General features: G+C 46.5%; 1 protein-coding gene across 3 annotated transcripts in view; it reads right to left on the bottom strand.

Annotated features, from left to right (window-relative positions):
* Nucleotides 1-21,201, bottom strand: part of LOC138520143 (protein IWS1 homolog A-like) — a 721,593-nt gene that overhangs the window by 362,377 nt on the left and 338,015 nt on the right. For all 3 annotated transcript variants that reach the window (XM_069632628.1, XM_069632629.1, XM_069632631.1), the window contains one exon: nucleotides 19,967-20,028. In XM_069632628.1, the coding sequence (XP_069488729.1) occupies nucleotides 19,967-20,028 (62 nt within the window). The remainder of the gene's footprint in view (nucleotides 1-19,966; nucleotides 20,029-21,201) is intronic.

Below are 21,201 nucleotides of genomic sequence, written 5' to 3'. Positions count from 1 at the left end.
ATTGGGACCACTTTTTGGGCATAGAAAGTGATTAATGGTAATAATGAAAATTTCCCATAGGTCGCGTGTAATTTTGTTCCTTGTAGGGCTAAGATTTTCATTCTCGAAGTCACTTCGTTTGTCCAGCTCCCCTCCCTTATTGAGATATTGAACACAATTCCCAGATATCTAATTGTATCTGCCTTGCACAACGCTTCATTATTTATTTTCCACGTGAATGTATTAGCCTTGTTGTTTGTTTTTGGTCCCAGTGCAATGACTTGCGACTTCTTTACATTTATTGTCATGTGATTTCGTGTTAGATAAGCTTGCAAGGACGATAACAGTCTTTGGAGTCCTATTTCCGTACTATCTAGTAGTACTATGTCATCAGCATATACTATATGGCTTATCTGATTTCCATTTACTTTTGGTGGAAAACATCTTGTTTGTCTTAGTACAGCTGGGAGATTGGCAATGAACAGTTTAAATAATAGGGCCGCTAGGGGACAGCCTTGTTTCACGCCCTTTGAAGTTGATATTTCATCTGTTAGATCCCCTTCTCTATTTAAACGTACACAAATGCTAGTATTTGCATAAAGAGCCATTAGTGGGGCCAGTAGTTGATTTGGACATCCCCAATTTTTCAGTTTGTTCCAGAGGAGTTGGCGGTTGATACTGTCAAAAGCTTGTTTTTAATCGACGAATGCCAAAAAGAGCCTCTTTTTTGTTTTAGCGCGTTCAGTTTGGCTATATTCAATATCACTAGATTCAATTCTACTCCAAAGCCTTTGGTGAAGCCTGTTTGTCTGTTGTCTGATATTAATGCGTTTTCTGCCCATTGGGTAATTTTCTTTTGAAAGAATGTGGTAAAGACTTTACCCATGGTGTCTAGCAGCGCAATGGGGCGGTAGTTCTCTGGATCACCACGATTTCTTTTTTTTTAAATTGGAACTACCACCGCGCTGGTCCAAGATGTGGGTATCTTTTTTGTCATTGCGATAAACTCAAATAGTATTTTAATAAATTTCGCCCAATTTTCTTTATGTGCTTTGAGCATTCAATTTGAAATGCCATCTGGTCCGGCTACTCGCGAGGTTGACAATTTTTGAATTGCTAATTCAATATCTTCTACTGTTTCGATGACGTTCCACGTTTCTGCTTCGACCCTTCATTTAACTTCTCACTTTCCTGATCATTAAATACTGTTGTAAAGTGATTTACCCAACTAGTTGCATTCACTCCATTGGCTAATATATCAGACTTCTTCAATTTTCCAGTATTTATAAGTTGCCAGATGTTACGGCTATCTTTTTGTATCAATAGACGGAGCATCAGTTCGGCTTGTTCTTGAAATCGTATGTGATTAAATGACTTTAGCCAATTACGATAGCGTTGTCGTCTTTTCTTCATAAGCGACTCTATTTTGATCCACCTTTTTTTCTTATCTGCTTCAGATCTTTTTGCAGCTGTTTCTTTGCCTCATCTAAGGCAGGGCTGAATTGATGTATATTTGAGATGGATCCTGTTTTTGGATTGTTTGTGTTGGAAAACTTTTTTAATAACGATATATATTCCACTTGCTTCTGTACTTTTTGCATTTGGGTATATCCCATTGTTAGTTTGTCAATTTGCTTGCTGTTAATTTGAATTCAATTTTGTGCATTATTTATTTCTAGTGGAATTATATATCTTTGCAACTGCTTTTTGTACGGATCCTCCCATGACAGTATTAGCGGATTATGGTCACTGTTTTCACTCTTCTTTATCACTAGAGTTGTGATATGCGAGTGAAGATTTTCGGAGGCCCAAATATAATCAAGGGTTTTTGACGTGTCTCCTTGCTGCCACGTAGCCGCTGCTGGGATGTCTCGCTCGATTTCACCATTCAACATTGTACATTGTTGCAGCATCAACTGGAATTCCCATTTTGTACCGCGATCGTCTGCTTCTGATGGACTTTTTAGTAATTTACCTGGTTTATGCATTTTTCTCTTATCAAACCATGTATAATTTAAATCTCCACATGCTATCACAAACAGGTCAGAGAAACATGCATAGCATTTATCTATTTCCGTGTAACGCATCTAGAAAATCTTTTTCTGCAATCATCGCGGGATTCCAGTACAAGTTCAATAGTAATAGTTGTTGATTTTGAAATTTCCCATTCTGGGTTTCCGCTACTGTTTGCAATGTTAGATCTTGAACAAACAAATTTGTATTGCGAGTGTATAACACGTCCCAACCTGCCGAGTTCTTTACCATGGTTACAAGGCCAGAGAAGGGACGTCCAAATATACTTTTTCCTGCTGTATTTAGAAACGTTGTGTATCCATCACTTGAAGGAAGCTCTCACAGCCACGTTTGTTGCAGACAAATAAAGGTGCTTTTTAGATCTTGTATATTGAAGTCCTTAAATAAATTAGCAAAACCACGGGTGTTCCAGGATGTTTGAAGTTGGGTCGCACCTCTTAACCCTACATGATCCTAAACATGGATCTTGTCGTCATGCGATCTAATTACATTAGACCCTTGCTGTTTCATTTGTTTCCATAAGTCATTTCTTTTGTTGTTATTTGAGGATCTGTTTTGCTTCTGCTCCTTTGCCTCATCTATTATTGACTGTTGGGCGTCACAAACCGTCAGATCAAACCCAAAAAACAAAAGATCTTCTTTTGCCTCCAAAAGTGGTTTAGCTAAGTTCTTGGATTTCATATGGAGCACCACCCAATCTGATCTCCTTTCAGATTTGTATTTGACGATGGCAATGTCATCTGATCTTATGTTACGTAGTGCTGGTAAATAATGCAGTAACCTCATTACATTAGCTCTATTTCAATTTAGGTCACTGTTGTTGTCCAATATGTTTTCCAATTCCAATTTCCACCAACTGTTTTTTCCATGTGCATATACCGTCGCCTTTTCATTTTGTGTTTTTTGCTTTTGTTTTTGCGCTTGCGCTGTGGTATATTTAGGATTACACTTTAAGGGTGCATTTTGTAATGCTTCTTGCAAGTTATTACTTGTTTTATCTTGGGCATCTGAGATGACTGAGTCTCTCTTGTTACTGTTTTGTGGTTGTTCCTTTGGGTGCAACTGAACGTACCGGCTGTGCCACATAATTTTTCTTTTGAGATCTTTTCTGGTCTCATCTTCAGTCAGTGTTTCCTGGTCTTCATTCGACTTTATCATATTTTCTGAGTAAACTTCTTCATCAATTGAGTAAGTCGATAAATCACATAAGTCTATTGAATTATTATCCACCTCTTCATCTTCGGATATTGTTTCTTCACGAGAACGTTTTGTTGCCAATTGTTGGGTTTTCACTATTTCCTTGGCTAACATTAGGAGAGAAATCGACTCTTTGCCTGGATTCTTGCTTTGCACAGTTGATTTACTCTTTTAGCACATTCCACTCGAGGGGGAGTTGTCAGATTTTGTATGAATTTTTTTGCATCATTTGTGCGGGGACGTTTAGAGGCTGGCCCCTTGCCTTTTTTGGTACAGTTTTTGCTATTTTACTTTTTTGTGATTCTGTCTTGGTAGCTACTGATTCTCCGAAAAGATTCCATAGGAGGCTATTTGTTCCTCTACTAAGTCAGCACTCTTATGACTTAATTGTGGTATAATTACCACTTCAGTAGATTTACTATTCTCTTGCGGTTCAATTATCATATTCTTACTTGCTTCTTGTGTGCCTGACGATTTAGAGTTCTCTACTTCTATGACCGCACTTTCATTAGTTTTTAGGATCTCCATCCTTGCGGCCATTCTTTTCTGCTGTTGTTGTTAGCCTACTAGGCTCATTGTCTCTCGACTTCTCTTTGGGAGCAGCTACTTCTTTTGGTAAGACGTCCCTTGTGGATTCTGGCATTGTGTTGCTTGTCTGTGTAAGATTCCCCAAGTCGTTAACATGTTGCAGACTGCTACGTCTTGTTTCCTCGCAGCGGCCTATCGGCTGTACTGACACATTGTGTCTGATCCACTTTGTACATTCTACAATGGCTTCCGTTAAATCAAACTTTTCATGGGCTTCATGCTTCGTTATTTTATTAAGTCGCGAATGCCATTGACGCGAAGTCGCTGCTTCTGAGTCTAACTGTGAAATTAAATGCTCATTCAATTTCTCCATTGCCGAGATTTTGTTGTTTAAGGTTCCTAGAACAGAATTCTGATCTCTCAGTGCATCGTTTAAAGATTCATATAGTTTCATAAATGGCATCATCGAGATGGATGTGGCCGCCAAAACATTATTATGGATTTGGATCCCTGCGGCTATGGAAATGTTCGCCTTGGAGGATGCTGAGTTTTCAAGTTGATGATTAGCTAGTTGCTGAGCATCATTCGAGCAATGTTTTTTTGTTTGACATCCTAACACTTGCTCTTCCTCCTCCAGATCCAAGGTCATTGCAGGGTTATTCTCACTTATTTCTTGGCCCACATCTGTGATATCAAGGTTGATGGGGCATAATGTTATCAACGGGTTTTGCAGTGAGGATTCTTTCCCATTTCTGTGTGTAATTTCCTTTGTCAGAGTGCTCATGTTTCGCTTAGCCCAAAGATTCTGCTCTTTTTTCTTAGGAAAGCTATCGTTGAGATGCTCTCTCATTTGGATGAAATCTGCTTTGAGCCGTTCGGTAAAGCGCGCTTCACAAGCCGCCACATCGAAGTTTGTTGTGGTATGTACCACTGTTCTCGGATTGAGCCTTTGTATCAGAGTATTTGCGGGTTCTGCCTGATCTGGTTTATTATTTTCTTTTTCCCTTGTCGGTTCGTTGTCTCCGCTGGATGCCTTTCCTTCAACCCGTTTCTCCTTGGTCTTGGGGTCAATATTTTCTTCCATATTAATTTGTACATCTTGTCTCACCTGCTTATTTGTATTTACCACTTCTGGGGTGGCAACAGCTTCTGCTATTTTACAAATGTTGTCAAATTCTATACAATGCTCGTTTTGTTGTTGATTAGAGCTTTCCTTTTGAAATAATATCTGTGGTACTTCCTCTGCTGGTGACCTGATCGCTAAAATATCAGCGTCTGTTATGTCAAAAGGGAAGGTTGTCTCTGAGGCATCATGATATTCAGTAATTGGTGGAGGAGTATTCATTTCTGAAATTATTACTGGCTTAACTCGCAATGCTACATTCTCGCTTTGAATTATACACTGCTTTAATGAGTCATCATCTTGCCTCAATTCAGTATTCAATGACAATAGATCAGCACCTGACTTGGAAAGAGCTAATGTTTTTTTCTGATCCTCTGTTTCCCTCGTCTGTGATCTTTATATAGCTGCCTCTTTCACTTTCAGCATCTGCAATAGAAATCAACAACACTGCTTCTGAAGTGTCTCTGCCATTTACATTCAAAATGTTAATGTCGGTCAAGGCGGTGTTTGCGATAGACAGACTCTTTTGCGCCACATGGGGCTGATGTATCGCAGCTACTGCCATTACTGCAGCAGGAGTACACTCCGAGCTGCTTCCTACTTTAGGCGAAGAAACACACGTTTGTCCCGTCTCCCGTAGCTTACAGCTACCGGGGGGGCCTAGATGACTCGCATGCCTCGCTTACCTTCGTTCTGTTGGTTGCTTTAGTTTGAAGCCACCGCAGTTGTAGTAGACGGTTTCGCGTATGAAGACCGACTCCCGATGATGACGCTTCCTGATCGTTGTAGGCATTCGGAAATGAGTCCATGGTGTCTCCTGCTTCGGACAGCGGCGGACTGAAGCTCTGCACCGAACTCCACCAAATTATTTGTTTATTCGAGGTGGTGAGTACAACCAGGCTCCTGTCTCCGCTCTGGATGAAAACGCTGAAATGTTAGTTGTCCGCAAGGCAATTACCTTTATATTGCGCTCCTCCAGCGCCAAACAGCCGCACAACAGCCAGAGGGGCTTGTCTACACCGGGCTTAACGCCACAAGGGTGTTAGCCTCGGACTCTTGAAGGAGTCCAAGATCACGTGACCACTACACATGGTGGATTGCCCCGCCTCCTCCAGGAAGCGTGCTGGAACGCTGATGCCGGCAAGATCCTTCACTCGCAATGCCGGGTGAGTGAAAGTGAAAAGCAGCTTGCGCTGTAGAATAAATTACTGTCCTCCTGGGAAAAGCACAAACACACAGTGGGGGGCAGCCTCGGATTCTTGAGGGAGTCCAAGATCACGTGACCACTACATGTGGTGGATTGCCCCGCCTCTTCCAGGAAGCGTGCTGGAACGCTGATGCCGGTAAGATCCTTGAAATGAAAATGAAAAGCAGCTTGCACTGTAGAATAAATTACTGTCCTCCTGGGAAAAAGCACAAACACACGGCAGGCGGCAGCCTCGGACTCTTGAGGGAGTCCAAGATCATGAGACCACTACACGTGGTGGATTGCCCCGCCTCCTCCAGGAAGCGTGCAGGCAAGATCCTTCACTCTTGCCGCCTCGATCCACGTGCCGGCAAGATCCTTCACTCGCAATGCCAGGTGAGTGAAAGTGAAAAGCAGCTTGCGCTGTAGAATAAATTACTGTCCACCTGGGAAAAGCACAAACATGAGTAATGGCAACTGGAAGCAGGAAGAGAAGACCTTAGAAGGGGCCTAAGACATTCTATCACATTTGGTTTACAGAAACGGCAAGTTCTCAGATTGCGTTGGAGCTTATTTATCAAACCCTGGATCTCATTGTATGGTACTAAATTAATTTTTATGTTTAGGAAAATAAAGTCTCCAAAGGGCGTCTGGGAATGTAGTCACATTGTCAGTAATCATTTGGAGAGGATTCCCATCCAATGGAATATAATGGGGATAAGTATATTGCTTGCGTTCTTCAATGTTCTGAATCCAGTCAGTTACCCGAAGGCGCTTCTTCACCTCTAAAGGTTTCATGATCATTATGTGAATTGTAAACATTAAGATAAAATGAAAGTGAATCAATATTCACTTCATTGCCCCTAAAATAAAGATTTTCCATACATGTAAACCTTGTCAATCTCAAGTTAACACGTACAGTAACTTTATGTTAAACATCTGAATGAATGAAACAGAGGCAATTAAAAGCAGTACATGTCATGATCCGTCGATCACGCCCTTTCTGGTCTTCCTGGTCACTGGCACATCGGGGGTTACTCGCTGTAGTACGCCCAACATGGCCGTATACACGGAACGCGGTCTATCGACCTTTACGTCCTATGCCGCACGTTCTATAAATTAGCCACTCCCCTGCGGTTCCGCGCGTCTCAACGCTACCGATAGCTGTGGCCTGACGTGCTCCGTAGTTCATTTTCCTGAACTGTGTTGCTTCCTGGTTCCCGGACCTTCCTCCTTCTCCTTTCCTTCTACCTTCCTTGATCCTGTTTCTTCCGCGTTCCATGCAGACCGTCTTTGTGTGGTGCCTCCATTCCAAGCTTCCTGGAGTTTCCATAGATCCCGGATGAAGAAGCTGAACGAATCCTGGAATCCGAAGACGGCCGAGCGGGCTTGTACAAGACCCGAAATGCTCGGAAGAAAACCCCGACAAAGGACTCCGCAAAACAGAAAAAACAGGTAAGAAAAGGGGAAACCTATGACAGATTGAGACGCCACCTGACCGATCTCGATACAGACATGGAAACGGCCGTCCAGGATCTTATGCGTGGCATGCAAGAGCTGACGGAAAACGCTGTGTTAAAACAATTGGTGTTATCCCGTGATTCCACCACGATGGAGAGTGTAATTCTAGGCGGCGTCGTTGACAAGTACGACGGTTCAGCAAAGAGCCTTCGTGGATTCCTAGATTCTTGTTTGATCCACTTTACATTTAAGCTTTATTATTTTTCTACGCCCAGGGCTAAAGTGGGCTTTATTATTTCGCATCTTTCCGGGAGAACCTTGACCTGGGCCACCCCATTGGTTAACTCTGGTGATGCTCTCCTGGATGACTACGACGGCTTTATAGAGGCCCTCAAGACCATGTTCGAACACCCGAAACAAGTTTACAGTGCCCAGGAACGTTTACTCGACTTTCCGCCCAGGGCTAAAGTGGGCTTTATTATTTTGCATCTTTCCGGGAGAACCTTGACCTGGGCCACCCCATTGGTGAACTCTGGTGATGTTCTCCTGGATGACTACGACGGCTTTATAGAGGCCCTCAAGACCATGTTCGAACACCCGAAACAAAGTTTACAGTGCCCAGGAACGTTTACTCGACTTTCATCAGGGTACCCATGATTTGCTCTCGTATGTTACACGCTTCAAACAGCTGGCTAAGGAAGCGGATTGGTCCTCTGAAGCTTGTTTTACTTTATTTCGAAGAGGGCTAAACGAAGAGATCAAGGATGAACTAGCCAGAGTGGCACGCCCGGGTTCCTTTCAAGCCCTAATGGATCTCGCTCTACAGATTGACTTTTGCATTCGGGAGAGAAAGGCAGAAAAAAAGAAAACCAAGTTACCACTCCAGAAAAACCCCATTGGAACCCCTTCGAGCTCTCGAACCTATGCAATTAGGGGCCTTCCGTGGACCCATTACTCCCCAAGAGAGGATCCGAAGGAGTCATACTGGATTATGTATGTATTGTGCATCCAAAAAACATTTAATAAGAGAATGTCCGATTGCCCCCCCACGGCGCTCGGGAAACGCCAGCACCCGATCCTAAACGGAGAGATGTCTGCTCCACCTCTATTCCATCCTTGAACTCTCCTGGACAAAATTCCTTGGTAATCTTACAGGCCTTCTTGACAACATCCAAGAAAGAAATATACCCCATCCTGGCACTGGTCGACTGTGGAGCTATGGGGGTATTCATAGATCATGAATGGGTCCTAAAACACCATATTCCTTATGAATCCCAGATTGCCATGCAACCTGTAGAAGCAATTGATGGAAGACCCCTTTCTTCTGGACCTATAACCCTGCAGACCAAGGAGATCAAGCTTGCTATAAATCAACATCGAGAAAGGATAAGATTTGACATCATCAAGTCAGCCCATTAGCCCATGGTTTTGGGAATGCCCTGGCTTCAAAGACACAACCCCTATATCAATTGGGCAGCGGGATCCTTGTTTCCGGGTTCTGAGTTTTGTATGTCCCACTGCTTACATCCAGACCTTGATCCTACACCATTGAAGGGATTTCCTACAACTCATCAGAACACAATCTCAGTCTCAAACATCATCCGGGTTCCGGAGGCTTACCAGGAATATTCCGATGTTTTCTCCTCTGCCATTGTTCAGGCCTTACCTCCCCACAGACCTGAAGATTGTGCTATTGAAACGGAACCTTCCGCGGTGATTCCTTTTGGAAGGATGTTCATCCTATCAGAACCTGAAAAGAAAGCCCTTCGTGAATACCTGGATACAAATCTTGCAAATGGCACCATACGACCATCTAAATCTCCATCAGGGGCCTCCCTGTTCTTCGTTCCTAAAAAAGACACTAAAGAACTCAGACCGTGTCTGGATTATCGAGGTCTAAATCAATGTACTCTCAAGGACCGCTATCCGTTGCCCTTGATCTCAGACATCCTGGAGGCAGTAAGAGGCGCAGTTGTGTTCACCAAGCTGGATCTCAGGGGTGCCTATCATTTGATTCGTATCAGGGCAGGTGACGAGTGGAAGACAGCCTTTAGAACACCCTTTGGGCATTTTGAATACTTAGTCATACCCTTTGGACTTGCTAATGCCCCAGCGGTGTTCCAAGGTTTCATGGATCGAGTGTTCTCGGACATGCTGTTCCTTTTTGTGATTGTCTATCTGGACGATATTCTAATATTTTCGAAGGACCCTCTCAAGCACGAAGAACATGTGAAAGCAGTATTACAACGCTTACGTGAAAATAAACTCCTGGCGAAGCCCGAGAAATGCATCTTCCATACTTCTACTGTTCACTACCTAGGGTTTGTCCTTACTCCCGATGGTATCGGTATGGATCCATCCAAGGTTAAGGCTATTTTATCCTGGCCCAGCCCCGCCTCGGTGAAACAGATACAATCCTTCCTGGGCTTGGCTAATTTCTATAGGAAATTCATACCTTCCTTTTCCGAGATTGTCCAACCAATAATTGCCTTATTGAAAAAAGATGTTCCCTTACATTGGACCATGGCCCAAGAGAAAGCCTTCCAACAGTTAAAGTCTGAATTTACACAAGCTCCCATTCTTGCTCAGCCTGATGTTAATCGACCATTCATAGTGGAGACAGACGCTCCAATTACGCCATTGGAGCCGTCATAAAACAGCAATTCGAGGATAGCTTGGAACATCCCATTGCCTACCTTTCTCTGACATTAACTCCTAGTGAAACCCATTACTCCGTCCTAGAGAAAGAGCTGCTAGCCATCCGTCAAGCCTTCACAGAATGGTGTCATTTACTCTAGGAGCCAAATTTCCGGTCCATGTCCGCACGGATCATCGAAACCTACAAGTGTTGCAAGCCCTGGAATGTAGGAATAGTCGCCAAGCTCGGTGGGCCTTCTTTTTTGCCCGATATCAGTTTCAGATTCACCACGTCCCTGGAAACCAAATTGTAGTAGCTGATGCACTTTCTCGTCATCCAGACTATGAACCTCCGGGAGATCGGACGTATCCCAAGATGTTTCCTCATACCATATTGTAGCTCAAGCAAACAACCCCCTGGAAGAGATTCGTATGCAAACTCAGACTTCGGAACTTTTGAAAGGAATTTCAGAAAGGAATCAATGGAACTTCAGAGTCAAGGACGGATACTTGTTCAAAGATACCAATCTGGTCATTACCACACAAAAATTACAACAAAGAATAATAAATCTCTGCCATCATACTCTTCATTCCGGTCATTGTGGTATTTCCAACACCCTCCGTCTAATACAAAGACAATTTTGGTGGCCCAAGATGAAGACCGATGTACAACTGTATATTCAATCTTGCTCCGTCTGTAATCAGAACAAACATGATAACCAGGGGGCGTGGCTTGGACGGCCATGTAAAGGGACGTGCTCTCGTGGAGCTCCGCTGATCCTACAATGATCCTGGAGGAGAAGTGCGTGCACGGGAACCGGCTGGCACTGGAAAATAATGCCTATGCGTGTGAAGATGATGGCTACACTCGCTGAAACTTTGATGCGAGTGGAGGGTGAGGACACTGCGTTATACTCGTCTGCGGGCCGCGGGCCCCAGATCAGCGAGTGGAACAAGATGGCGGCAGAGACAAAGAGGACAACAGGGGTCACGAGATGTAAGTCCTGTAAAGCCCCTGCATCGAACTCCAAGACCAGCGATTAGAAGCAGACCGTGGCACTTGACCGGAATGCGCTGTTGCTTCAATGAGGCGGCGCATATCTGTGGACACACGTACCCGGAGCTGGTACAACCTACGGACTGTACATTGCCGAGACTCATCGAGCACATTGGTAACCGACGCTGGGCCCGCGGCGTAATCAGATCGAACGCCGGCGGGACCCAGGAGGATTCATTGTGGCAGCGCACCAATTAGGTGGCCGCGGATCCTGGGGCCGACGCGAACGAGCATGCGGTGGTGGCTGCAGTTTTCCACAGCGCAGCGGATCAACTCTGTATACATGGGAAGATGGGAGAAATCCCATAGAGTCAGACGAAACATCGGCGCAGACCAGTGGTTAAGGCCGATGCGAGACAATTGCAGATCCCCTGCACTTAGAGCGGCCCCTCTGGGCCTGGGCATTGTGGGCCGGATGGGCTTGTGATCGCGGAAGAGGGGGAACAAAGGGAGTGCGGCGAATAGGTGAGCGCACTCGAGCACTGGCCACGGAAGGAACACGACAGAGACCGGGCCACGACACCAAGAGGGTACGAGCACATGGGAGGAGACGGCCCACTTTGAGCGTGAGAGAAGACACAAGTACATACAAGTACATGCTTGGCCTGCTGAGAGTGGTCCGTGACCACGCGGACCTTTGTGCGGAGGGAGGCACGGCAGGCCCTCGCCCAGCTAACATAGCAGGATGTCCTCTAAAGTGGTTAGACCCAGGATCCGACAGTCCACGATGGAGACCTACGCCAGGTCGCCCCCAGAAGCGGAGGGGGGCAAGAGAAAGGAGACCCCCACGGCAGCGGCGGAAACACCGGGCATGATCCAGGAGGTGCTGGCAGCGATCACAGACTTAAAGGTGGCCTGGGAGACTAAGTTGGGCCAGGCAATGAAAGAGCTGCGGGAGGGCCTGAACCTCAAGATCGGAGCAGTCCAGGAGGAGGTGAACCTGCTGAGACAGGACGTGCGAACGATTGCGGAGCGCACTGGGGCCTTGGAGAAGGAGATGGCCCCGAACACGGAGGCGTGCGCCGCACATGGAAAGGAGCTCCATGCCCTCGTGCAACGGGTGGACAATCTGGAGGACAGAGCTGAGCAAGCAGAAGGGCACGCCAGACGCAATAACATGCGTATAGTGGGCCTGCCGGAAGGTATGGAAGGGTCAAACCCCACAGAATACGTGGAATCCATGCTATTACAGGAGATAACAGGCGGGGTGCTGACCCAGGGGTTCGCGGTTGAAAGGGCGCACAGGGCCTTAACAAGAAGACCTGCCCCCTTGAGCCCCCCCGCAGCCGCTGATCGCAAAGATCCTGAACTATCGGTATCGGGAGAAGATCCTCGAATTTTTCTGGAGGGGAGGAACGATTGAAAAGGGGTCCACAAAAATCACGGCCTACCCGGACTATACGCTGCTTGTACAGCGTAGTGGGATGAACTTCAGATCGGTGAAAAGGAGGCTGACGGACGCAGGCCTTCGCTACATGTTGCTCTACCCAGCCAAGTTGAAAGTGTTTTATAAGAACAGATCCCTTTTTTTTGAGACGCCGACCGAGGCAATGGACTGGCTGGACATGCAGGGCCAACCTCAAGAACCGGATGTCCAGATGGGAGCTGCAGGAGATAAGTAGCGGACGGCTGTGGCACCTGGGGTGACATGGCCAAGGCATTGGGACTTGATTATAGAGTTGTATTAAGCTTGTGGGGAGTGTGTTGTAGTATCAACTGGCTGGACCCGCTGGACGCACCAATCCTAAAATAGACGACTGGGAGCTCCTGGGATGCATCCCTTGTACCCAATAGTAATATACTTAATTAGGTCACTGTTAGATCGGTGACGCCCCGCGGGGTCCTAGTCCTCGGCGACGGGACAGGACCAGACACGGGTGGGCCTGAGATCCAGGGAAGGAGCTGGGCATTTGTTGGGGTAGGGCAGGGTGGGGGGAGGGGCTGGGTTGTGTGCAGTGGATGTGAGTTGGGGAACAGGGAGGGGGAAACTGTTGAGAGGGAGAAGGGGGAGAGCCGGAAAACAAACCATCAAGGGAAGCATTGAAGGGAGAGGTGGGTTGGGAACAAACCGAGTAGATGGCATCGGGTAACCTCAGAATTGTGAACTGGAATGTACGGGGCCTTAATAGCTATCTGAAACGTAACAAAGTGATGCTGTATCTAAAAAGGATGCACATTGATGTGGCCCTGCTGCAGGAGACTCATCTCACAAGGGAGAAGTTGGAGGTTGTCAGGCGAAAATGGAGGGGACATGTTGTGGGGGCTACGTATTCTGGTACGCTAGAGGGGTTATCACTTGGGTGGCACCGCACGTGCCGCTCCAGGTGCTTAGCTCAACGGTAGACCCAGAGGGCAGAATGGTGGCGGTGACAGGACTCCTGGAGAACAGGGAAGTGCATATCATAAATCTGTACGCCCCCAACCATGATACAGCGGCTTATTTTAGATCCCTTTAAAGCAAAATTAGCCCCGTGGCTGGGGGTGCGGTGGTGTGGGGAGGGGACTTTAATTGCACCCTGAATCCCAAAATGGATAGGTCAGTCAACAAAGCGGGGAAGCCAGCGCCGACGGCCAAAGCACTGGGGACATTGTTAAAAGATCTAGGCCTAGAAGACGTGTGGAGAAGGTTGCATCCAATGGATAGGCAATACTCGCACTATGCAGCACCACATGACCTGCACATGAGGCTAGATTATGTGTTCGTAGCGGCTGAGATAGTGGGAGAAATGGTGGGAGCGGAATACAAGGGCCGGGTACTATCTGACCACTCGCCGTTGGTGGTAGAGTGGTGACACCAACCCCCCATAGAGACTTAGGACTGAGGCATTACAAGATGAGGGGTTCCGGAAGGATTTGAGGGAAGCCATTGAGGAATATTTTGATATAAACATGGGCAGTGTGCGCTCGGTTGGAAAAGTATGGGAGGCGTTCAAGGTGGTGGTGCGTGGAGTAGCCATTTCGAAATCTAAAGGGCTCCAGGGGGGCATTGAAAGGGAACTTCAGGAAACGGAAAGGGAGCTGGAGGGCCTCACGCGACATGAGGATACCGCCTGGAAGAATAGCGATAAGATAAAAGACCTACAGTTAACCTGCAGTGGACTCCGGGATAGGCTATGCAGACTAAATTACAAGAAATACACGGCGAGGCTACACGCAGGGGGCGATAAGCCGGGCAGATTGCTAGACTGGCTGTATAAGAGTGGGACCCCCCGCACAGTGATCAGTGAGATAAGGGATGAGGAAGGTCGCATCTGTAATACCCAGGAGGGGGTGAACGAGGAGTTCCTCAAGTTTTACAGACACTTATATGAGGACGCAGGGGAGGATAGGAGCCAAGACATACTGGACACGTTAGAGGACACAGAGCTGCCCACCCTGGACGACATAGAACGTGCGGAATTGGACGCCCCTATCACCTCGGAAGAGCTGGAGGTAGCGATCCAACATCTGCCCACGTGTAAGGCACCCGAGACGGACGGGTTGCCTAGCGAGTTTTACAAGACATACAAACAGGAGCTGTTTCAGCCACTGCTTGCTATGTTCAACGAGGCCTATGAGCAGGGGGAACTGCCATTGTCCCTTGGCGAGGCGATGATCATCCCACTCCTAAAACCAGGTAAGCCGGCCGCGGAGTGTGGGTCTTACAGACCCTTGTCTATGCTGAATCAGGACAGCAAAATACTTACGGCAGTGCTGGCCAATAGGCTGAAGAGGGTGATCGGTAAGCTGATACACCCAGACCAGACGGGATATGTCCCCGGCAGGAACATCACAGATAACCATAGGAGGCTACACCACATCATTGACCACACTGAGGAAGATACGGGTGAGCTGGCCATCGTGTCGCTAGACGCGGTCAAAGCCTTTGACTCGGTGCGATGGCCGTGGTTGAAAGCAGCCCTGACGGGATACGGAATGGGACCTGGGTATATCAGGTGGGTTCAGTTGTTATACAGCACCCCGGTTGCGAGAGTTAAAACACCTGGGTATATCAGGTGGGTTCAGTTGTTATACAGCACCCCGGTGGCGAGAGTTAAAACAGGATCCATAATCTCAGATACTTGGCAACTCAGCAGGGGGACCAGACAGGGATGCCCCTGGTCGCCCATGCTATACATTCTGGCATTAGAGCCGCTGGCAATATGTCTGAGGCAACAATACGGGGAGATGGGGATTAGTACAGTATGTGGTAGACACCTGGCATCGCTGTACGCAGATGACATGCTCCTTTATCTGCGCTATCCAGAGGAGAACTTGCAGTATGTGCTAGAGGTGATGGACCCATATGCCACCCTCTCGGGCATATCAGTGAACCCTAGGAAGTCTAGTCTGTTCCCCTTGGGTAGATACAAGAATGTCCCATTACAGAGGCTGCCTAGCCTGCCGATACCATGGCAGACTGAGACATTTAGGTATTTGGGAGTAAATATTTACCACAGGATCGAGGCGGAGCACCAACATAATACAGAGAAAGCAATTGAGGGGGTCAAGAACAGCATGCTGTTTTGGTCCAGATTGCCCCTGACCATGATGGGGAGAGCGGCCTTGCTTAAGATGGTGGTCCTGCCCAGACTCCTGCACTTCTTTGTGAATGTCCCGTTTTTGATTCCCAGGAGCCTATTTGTGAGACTTCATAGCGTGTGCAGGGGCTTCATATGGGGTAACTCCAGGAACAGATTGGCCCTGTGGAAACTCCGGAACCCATGTGACATGGGGGGCATAGGCCTGCCAAATTTTGAGCTTTATAATCTGGCGGGGCAGCTGCTGTATGTGGCCAGGTGGCTGTCGACTGAAGACTCGGCGGAAGCCAGGCTTCTGCGGGAAGACTCGGCCCCATACTTTTTGAATGAGGTGGTGTGGTTACAAAAGAACAAACTGCTGGGAAGAGGGTGGCTGTTGAGGCTGGGCTGGGAGGTTTGGCGCAAAATGTGGAGAATGATGGGTGACATAGAGCCGTTCTCTCAGCAGGCCCCGCTAGTGGCACTATGCGGGAATGACTCACAACTGTTCGAAGCGGTCCGTAGATATTGGGAACCGGTGGGCCTGGCCACCCTTGGGGACATATGGCAGGAAGGGGAGGCATTAGAATTTCAGAGGTTGCAACAAGAGACAGGGGTGCATAGAGGCCAGTATATAACCTACGCTAGGCTCATGAAACGGGTAAGGGAGAGATGGCCGGAGACAGTGCTAGCGGATGACCCTGATGCCTCCCTGGAAATGATGTATGATGTTTCGGAGGGCAGGCACGAGATATCTAGAATATACAAGCTTCTAAGAGCAAAGGTAGGGAAGGAGCTGCTTCAATTGAGGCAGAACTGGGAGGAGGAAGTAGGAGGACCCGATCTGAATGACAGCTGGCCTAGTAGGATCGTTGTCTGTCTTTCCCCCCTGTTCTCCCCTCCCTGCCTCGTCGCGCCTTGAAACACTTGTGTATAGGCGCGTTATAAATGCCATATCATATCATATCATATCATATCATATCATGACAGATGGGCAATGGGAGAGAGCCCAAAGGTACCATAAAAAGGTATCCCGGAATGCGAGAATCCAACAACTCCAATTGTATGTCACTCATAGGGCTTATTTAACTCCCAGGAAAATTGCAATGTTTGGAGGCTCAGCTACGCAGAAATGCCCCAGTTGTGGGGAGGTAGAAGCGGGGCTGCTACACATGTTCTGGACTTGCCCGGAGGTGCACAGATTTTGGGACGAGAATAAAACTAAATTGGCTGGTGGGGGAGTGGAGCTGGACGTGGGATCACCTTGGACATGCATGCTCGAGATTTTTCCCAGGCCACGGGATTTAAAGCACATGAGCAAAATGAAGGACTTAGTCTACATCCTGGCCAAGCGCAGGATCGCAATGGGTTGGAAGGCGGCCCACAGACCCAAGGTGGAGCTATGGTGGACGGACCTCCTAAGATGGGCGGAGGCGGAATCCGTAGTTTGGTTTGAAGCGGTTACTGGGGGGGAGAGGAGGAAGTAGGGCCCTTGTTGGCCTGGCGGCAATTGGTGACCTCTATGGCAAACCCTCACCAAGACAATAGCGAATCAGAGGACTCTGATGAGTGCACAAGCACTGCGATACCTGATAAGGCCCCCTTAGATGACATGAGTGAGACGGCTCTAGTTTGTGGGGTGGGAGGGGGGAGGACGGAGAATTATACTGTATAATGTGATGGTTTGATGCTGATTATGTACGTCCTAAACAGTTGTAATGTGTGTTATTTTGTTTGGTTTTATTGAAAATAAAAATAAATTAAAAACAAAAACAAAAAATGATAACCAGAAACCAGTAGGTCTCTTATTACAGCCTACACCACCAACCAGACCTTGGGAAATCATTGCTACAGACTTCATTGCGGAATTGCCGCCTTCTAGAGGTTATACCACTATCATGGTCACCATTGATCTATTCACTCATATGGCTCACTTTACTCCTCTGTATAAATTACCATCCTCCTCAGAACTTGCTGGTATTTTCCTGGAACACGTCTTCCGACTGCATGGACTTCCTTCCAAGATCATATTGGACAGAGGACCCCAGTATGTTTCTCAATTCTGGAAACACCTCTGCAGGATACGAGGGATTCAACGAGCTCTCTTCTCGGGATATCATCCCCAACCCAACGGTGTCACAGAACAAGTAAATCAAACCCTTGAACAATATCTTCGTTGTTTCTCTACCAAAGTCCAGGATGATTGGTCACTTTTAGTACCAGTAGCCGAATTCGCTTACAATAATTCGGACCATTCGGCTGTTAAGACCAGCCCTTTTTTCTGCAGCCAAGGATTTCACCCTTAGGTCTTACCTTCTGTTCTTCCACACCCTACACCTGTTCCTACTGTCGATTCCTGGATTGAAACACTCATAAATGTTCAGAGAGAAGCCAAGGAACATCTCGAAAGAGCGCAAATCCAAACCAAACACTATGCAGATTCACGGAGAAGACCAGGGCCTTCATACTCCATTGGGGATAAAGTATGGCTATCCTCGAAACTTCTACCCCGACATCTCAGACTGAATAAGTTGGCTCCCCGGTATTATGAACCCTTCTCTATAAAAGAGATCATCAATCCTGTGGCCTTTTCGACTCCAACTCCCGGACTCCTGGAAGAAGATACATCCAGTTTTTCACAAAATCCCTGTTGAAGCCTTTCATCCAAACTACCCGGACTACTCTTAGACCTAGTCCTGTGCTTGTCAATGACCAGCTGGAATATGAAGTTTCTCGTATTTGTGATTCCCGATATAGACGAGGCAACCTTCAATACCTGGTGGAATGGAAAGGTTATCCACCCAGCGAACGTACCGGGGAACCAGTCTCAAATTTTAACTCCCCCAGATTGCTCAGAAGGTTCCACTGAATTCATCCAGGTATACCCGGTGGAACGGGTTTTAAAAGGGGGCATGCTGTCATGATCCGTCGATCATGCCCTTTCTGGTCCCTGGCACATCAGGGCTTACTCGCTGCAGTACACCCAACATGGCCGTATACACGGAACGCGGTCTATCGACCTTTACGTCCTATGCAGCACGTTCTATAAATTAGCCACTCCCCTGCGGTTCCGCGCGTCTCAACGCTACAGATAGCTGTGGCCTGACGTGCTCCGTAGTGCATTCTCCTGAACTGTGTTGCTTCCTGGTTCCCGGACCTTCCTTCTTCTCCTTTCCTTCTACCTTCCTTGATCCTGTTTCTTCCGCGTTCCGCGCAGACTGCATCCGTGTGCTGCCTCCATTCCAAGCTTCCTGGAGTTTCCATAGATCTCGGACGAAGAAGCTGAACAAATCCTGGAATCCGAAGATGGCTGAGCTGGCTTGTACAAGACCCGAACTGCTCGGAAGAAAACCCCGACAAAGGACTCCGCAAAACCGAGAAAATAGGTGAGAAAAGGGGAAACCTGTGACAGTACATTTAGGAAGCAGCTTGTGCTGACCATGAGTGAAAGTTCATCTCCAGGACTGTTGAGGGGCCCAGAGCATCCATTGTATTGCAGCATAGGCATGCTGCAGTATGCCAAGGGGAATAGGGCAGGTTGAATTCACCATAAATACATTGAGGTGACACCTGGAAAAAAGACAGTTCCTGATCTAGAGCATCATATCTTTACTGCTCTTTGGTCTAATACAAAAAGTGGCTGAATACATAAAGTGAGCTTCTGCATGGGTGAAAGTCACTCTATTATGCAGTAGTGTTCAGTATCTTACAATAAAGTATAATGATGGCACAGTTTGATCATTTTGGAACATTACCCAGAAAAACAAAGAGGGGAAAAGAGAAGTTTCCCCGAGATCATTTGGTTCAAGGTGACACTGCAAGAGTCCTGGAAGCAGGATACAGAGTCTCTGGATCACTGCAGAGGAGTGATCAGGGAGAGGTGTCCAATATCCCAGACTATTAGAGACCTCTTTTTTCTGTCTTCCTGAAACCCAGAGAAGCTTATGGGAAAAAAGGTGCCTTCAGATGGAAAGCACTGTTCTGGTACTACCTTCAGAAACATTCCTCAAATATACACTATTCATTTATGCTACAAATCAATTTACAAATAATAAAACACATTTTATGATTGTATGCTTTTCTGTATGAAAGGCACTTGTCCCAATGTCAAATGACTTAACAAATCTTCATAGGGATATATGGTATTTCAGAACAGACATTCAATGTTATTGGGATAAATGCAAGTGCTGCTAGATATGATTATTTCTTGGACAAAAAAAGGCACAGGTTCAACCATGTAACACAATGAAACATTTACAATGTACCTTTTCAGGAGAAGATTTGTTGATCGGAATTAAATCTTCCCTACTAACTGTTTTGTAGCAGACTATACTTAGGGAGATTTTTAATTACGCAAGCAAAGCAGACACTACCAAAAGGTGAGTACATGGACTCTTCAATGAGATTTTCTCTCTTATTGCTTTCTTGCATTAATTAGACAACCAATGGAAAACGTGTTGCAGGAGCTCAGCTTATGATTGTTACGTCTATAGCCAGAACCCCTTTATTGCCTGCTGTAGTTTGTTGAACTCAGCCACAGGAATACTGTTTTGGATAAAGCACTGCCGTAAATAACCTAATGTGAGTCAATCATTTTGCAGAGAATATGGGTTTTGCTTTGGGATGCCTTAGGACAGGGGCACCACTGCATTCTCCAATATAGTGGCCTCTGAGCCGATATAGTGAAATCCATCAGAAACTTCATTCTACTCAAACACATGTGGGCTGTGCATGACAGAATTACCATACAGTCTCAATGTGCTCCCTAACGTATGGCCTGTAGTGTTTCAAGATAAAAGCATTGAGTATAGTAAATGTTTGTAAGTGCTCATGTTTGTGGACATTGGTGAGCTGCTTATTAACCTGAAAATGTACCAGCATGTGACTGGCGAGCAATATTCGTTTTCAGGATTTGCTGTTAGTCAGTACCATGCATGCCCATTGGAACTGTGATGAGCTTATAAGCTCAACAGGACAAGGAAATAGTTGGAAAAGCCCAACAGCTGCACAGTTCAGATGTATGGAATGGGAGCTGAGTTGGTATGCACTAATTTCTGATTGAATTGAAGATGATGGAATGCCCAAATATACCATTAATGGGCAGATTGGCACACGTACCTTGTTACAAGTGTATACACATGAGAGCATGTTAGACAATTCAAGTCCCTTACATTCAGAGTATGTGCTCCTGAGTTTCATACAGCTACCATAGGTTTCCTATCCTTGAACAAAATACCTTCCCGTGTGGAATTTAAAATCGAGTCCGAACAAGAGGGTAGTTTGGGAGTAATATGACTATTAGCAAACATGTACAGAAATGAGAGGAGAGTAAGGAACAAGAGGGAGACAAAGGAGGTCAAAGTGGAGGGAGGAAAAATGGGGACAACAAGATAACACATCTGGAGAGATAAGATTAGGAGGAGGAAGAGATATATCTAGAGAAATATATAGGGATACAGAGAATAGAGAGGAATCAGAGAAACATTAAATAAATGAAAGA

This window comes from Ambystoma mexicanum, chromosome 13, assembly GCF_040938575.1.
Source record: "Ambystoma mexicanum isolate Mex_15411 chromosome 13, UKY_AmexF1_1, whole genome shotgun sequence".
Taxonomy (NCBI): domain Eukaryota; kingdom Metazoa; phylum Chordata; class Amphibia; order Caudata; family Ambystomatidae; genus Ambystoma; species Ambystoma mexicanum.
The sequence above is the reverse complement of the archived record's forward strand: the minus strand, read 5'-3'. Positions and strand labels throughout refer to the sequence as shown.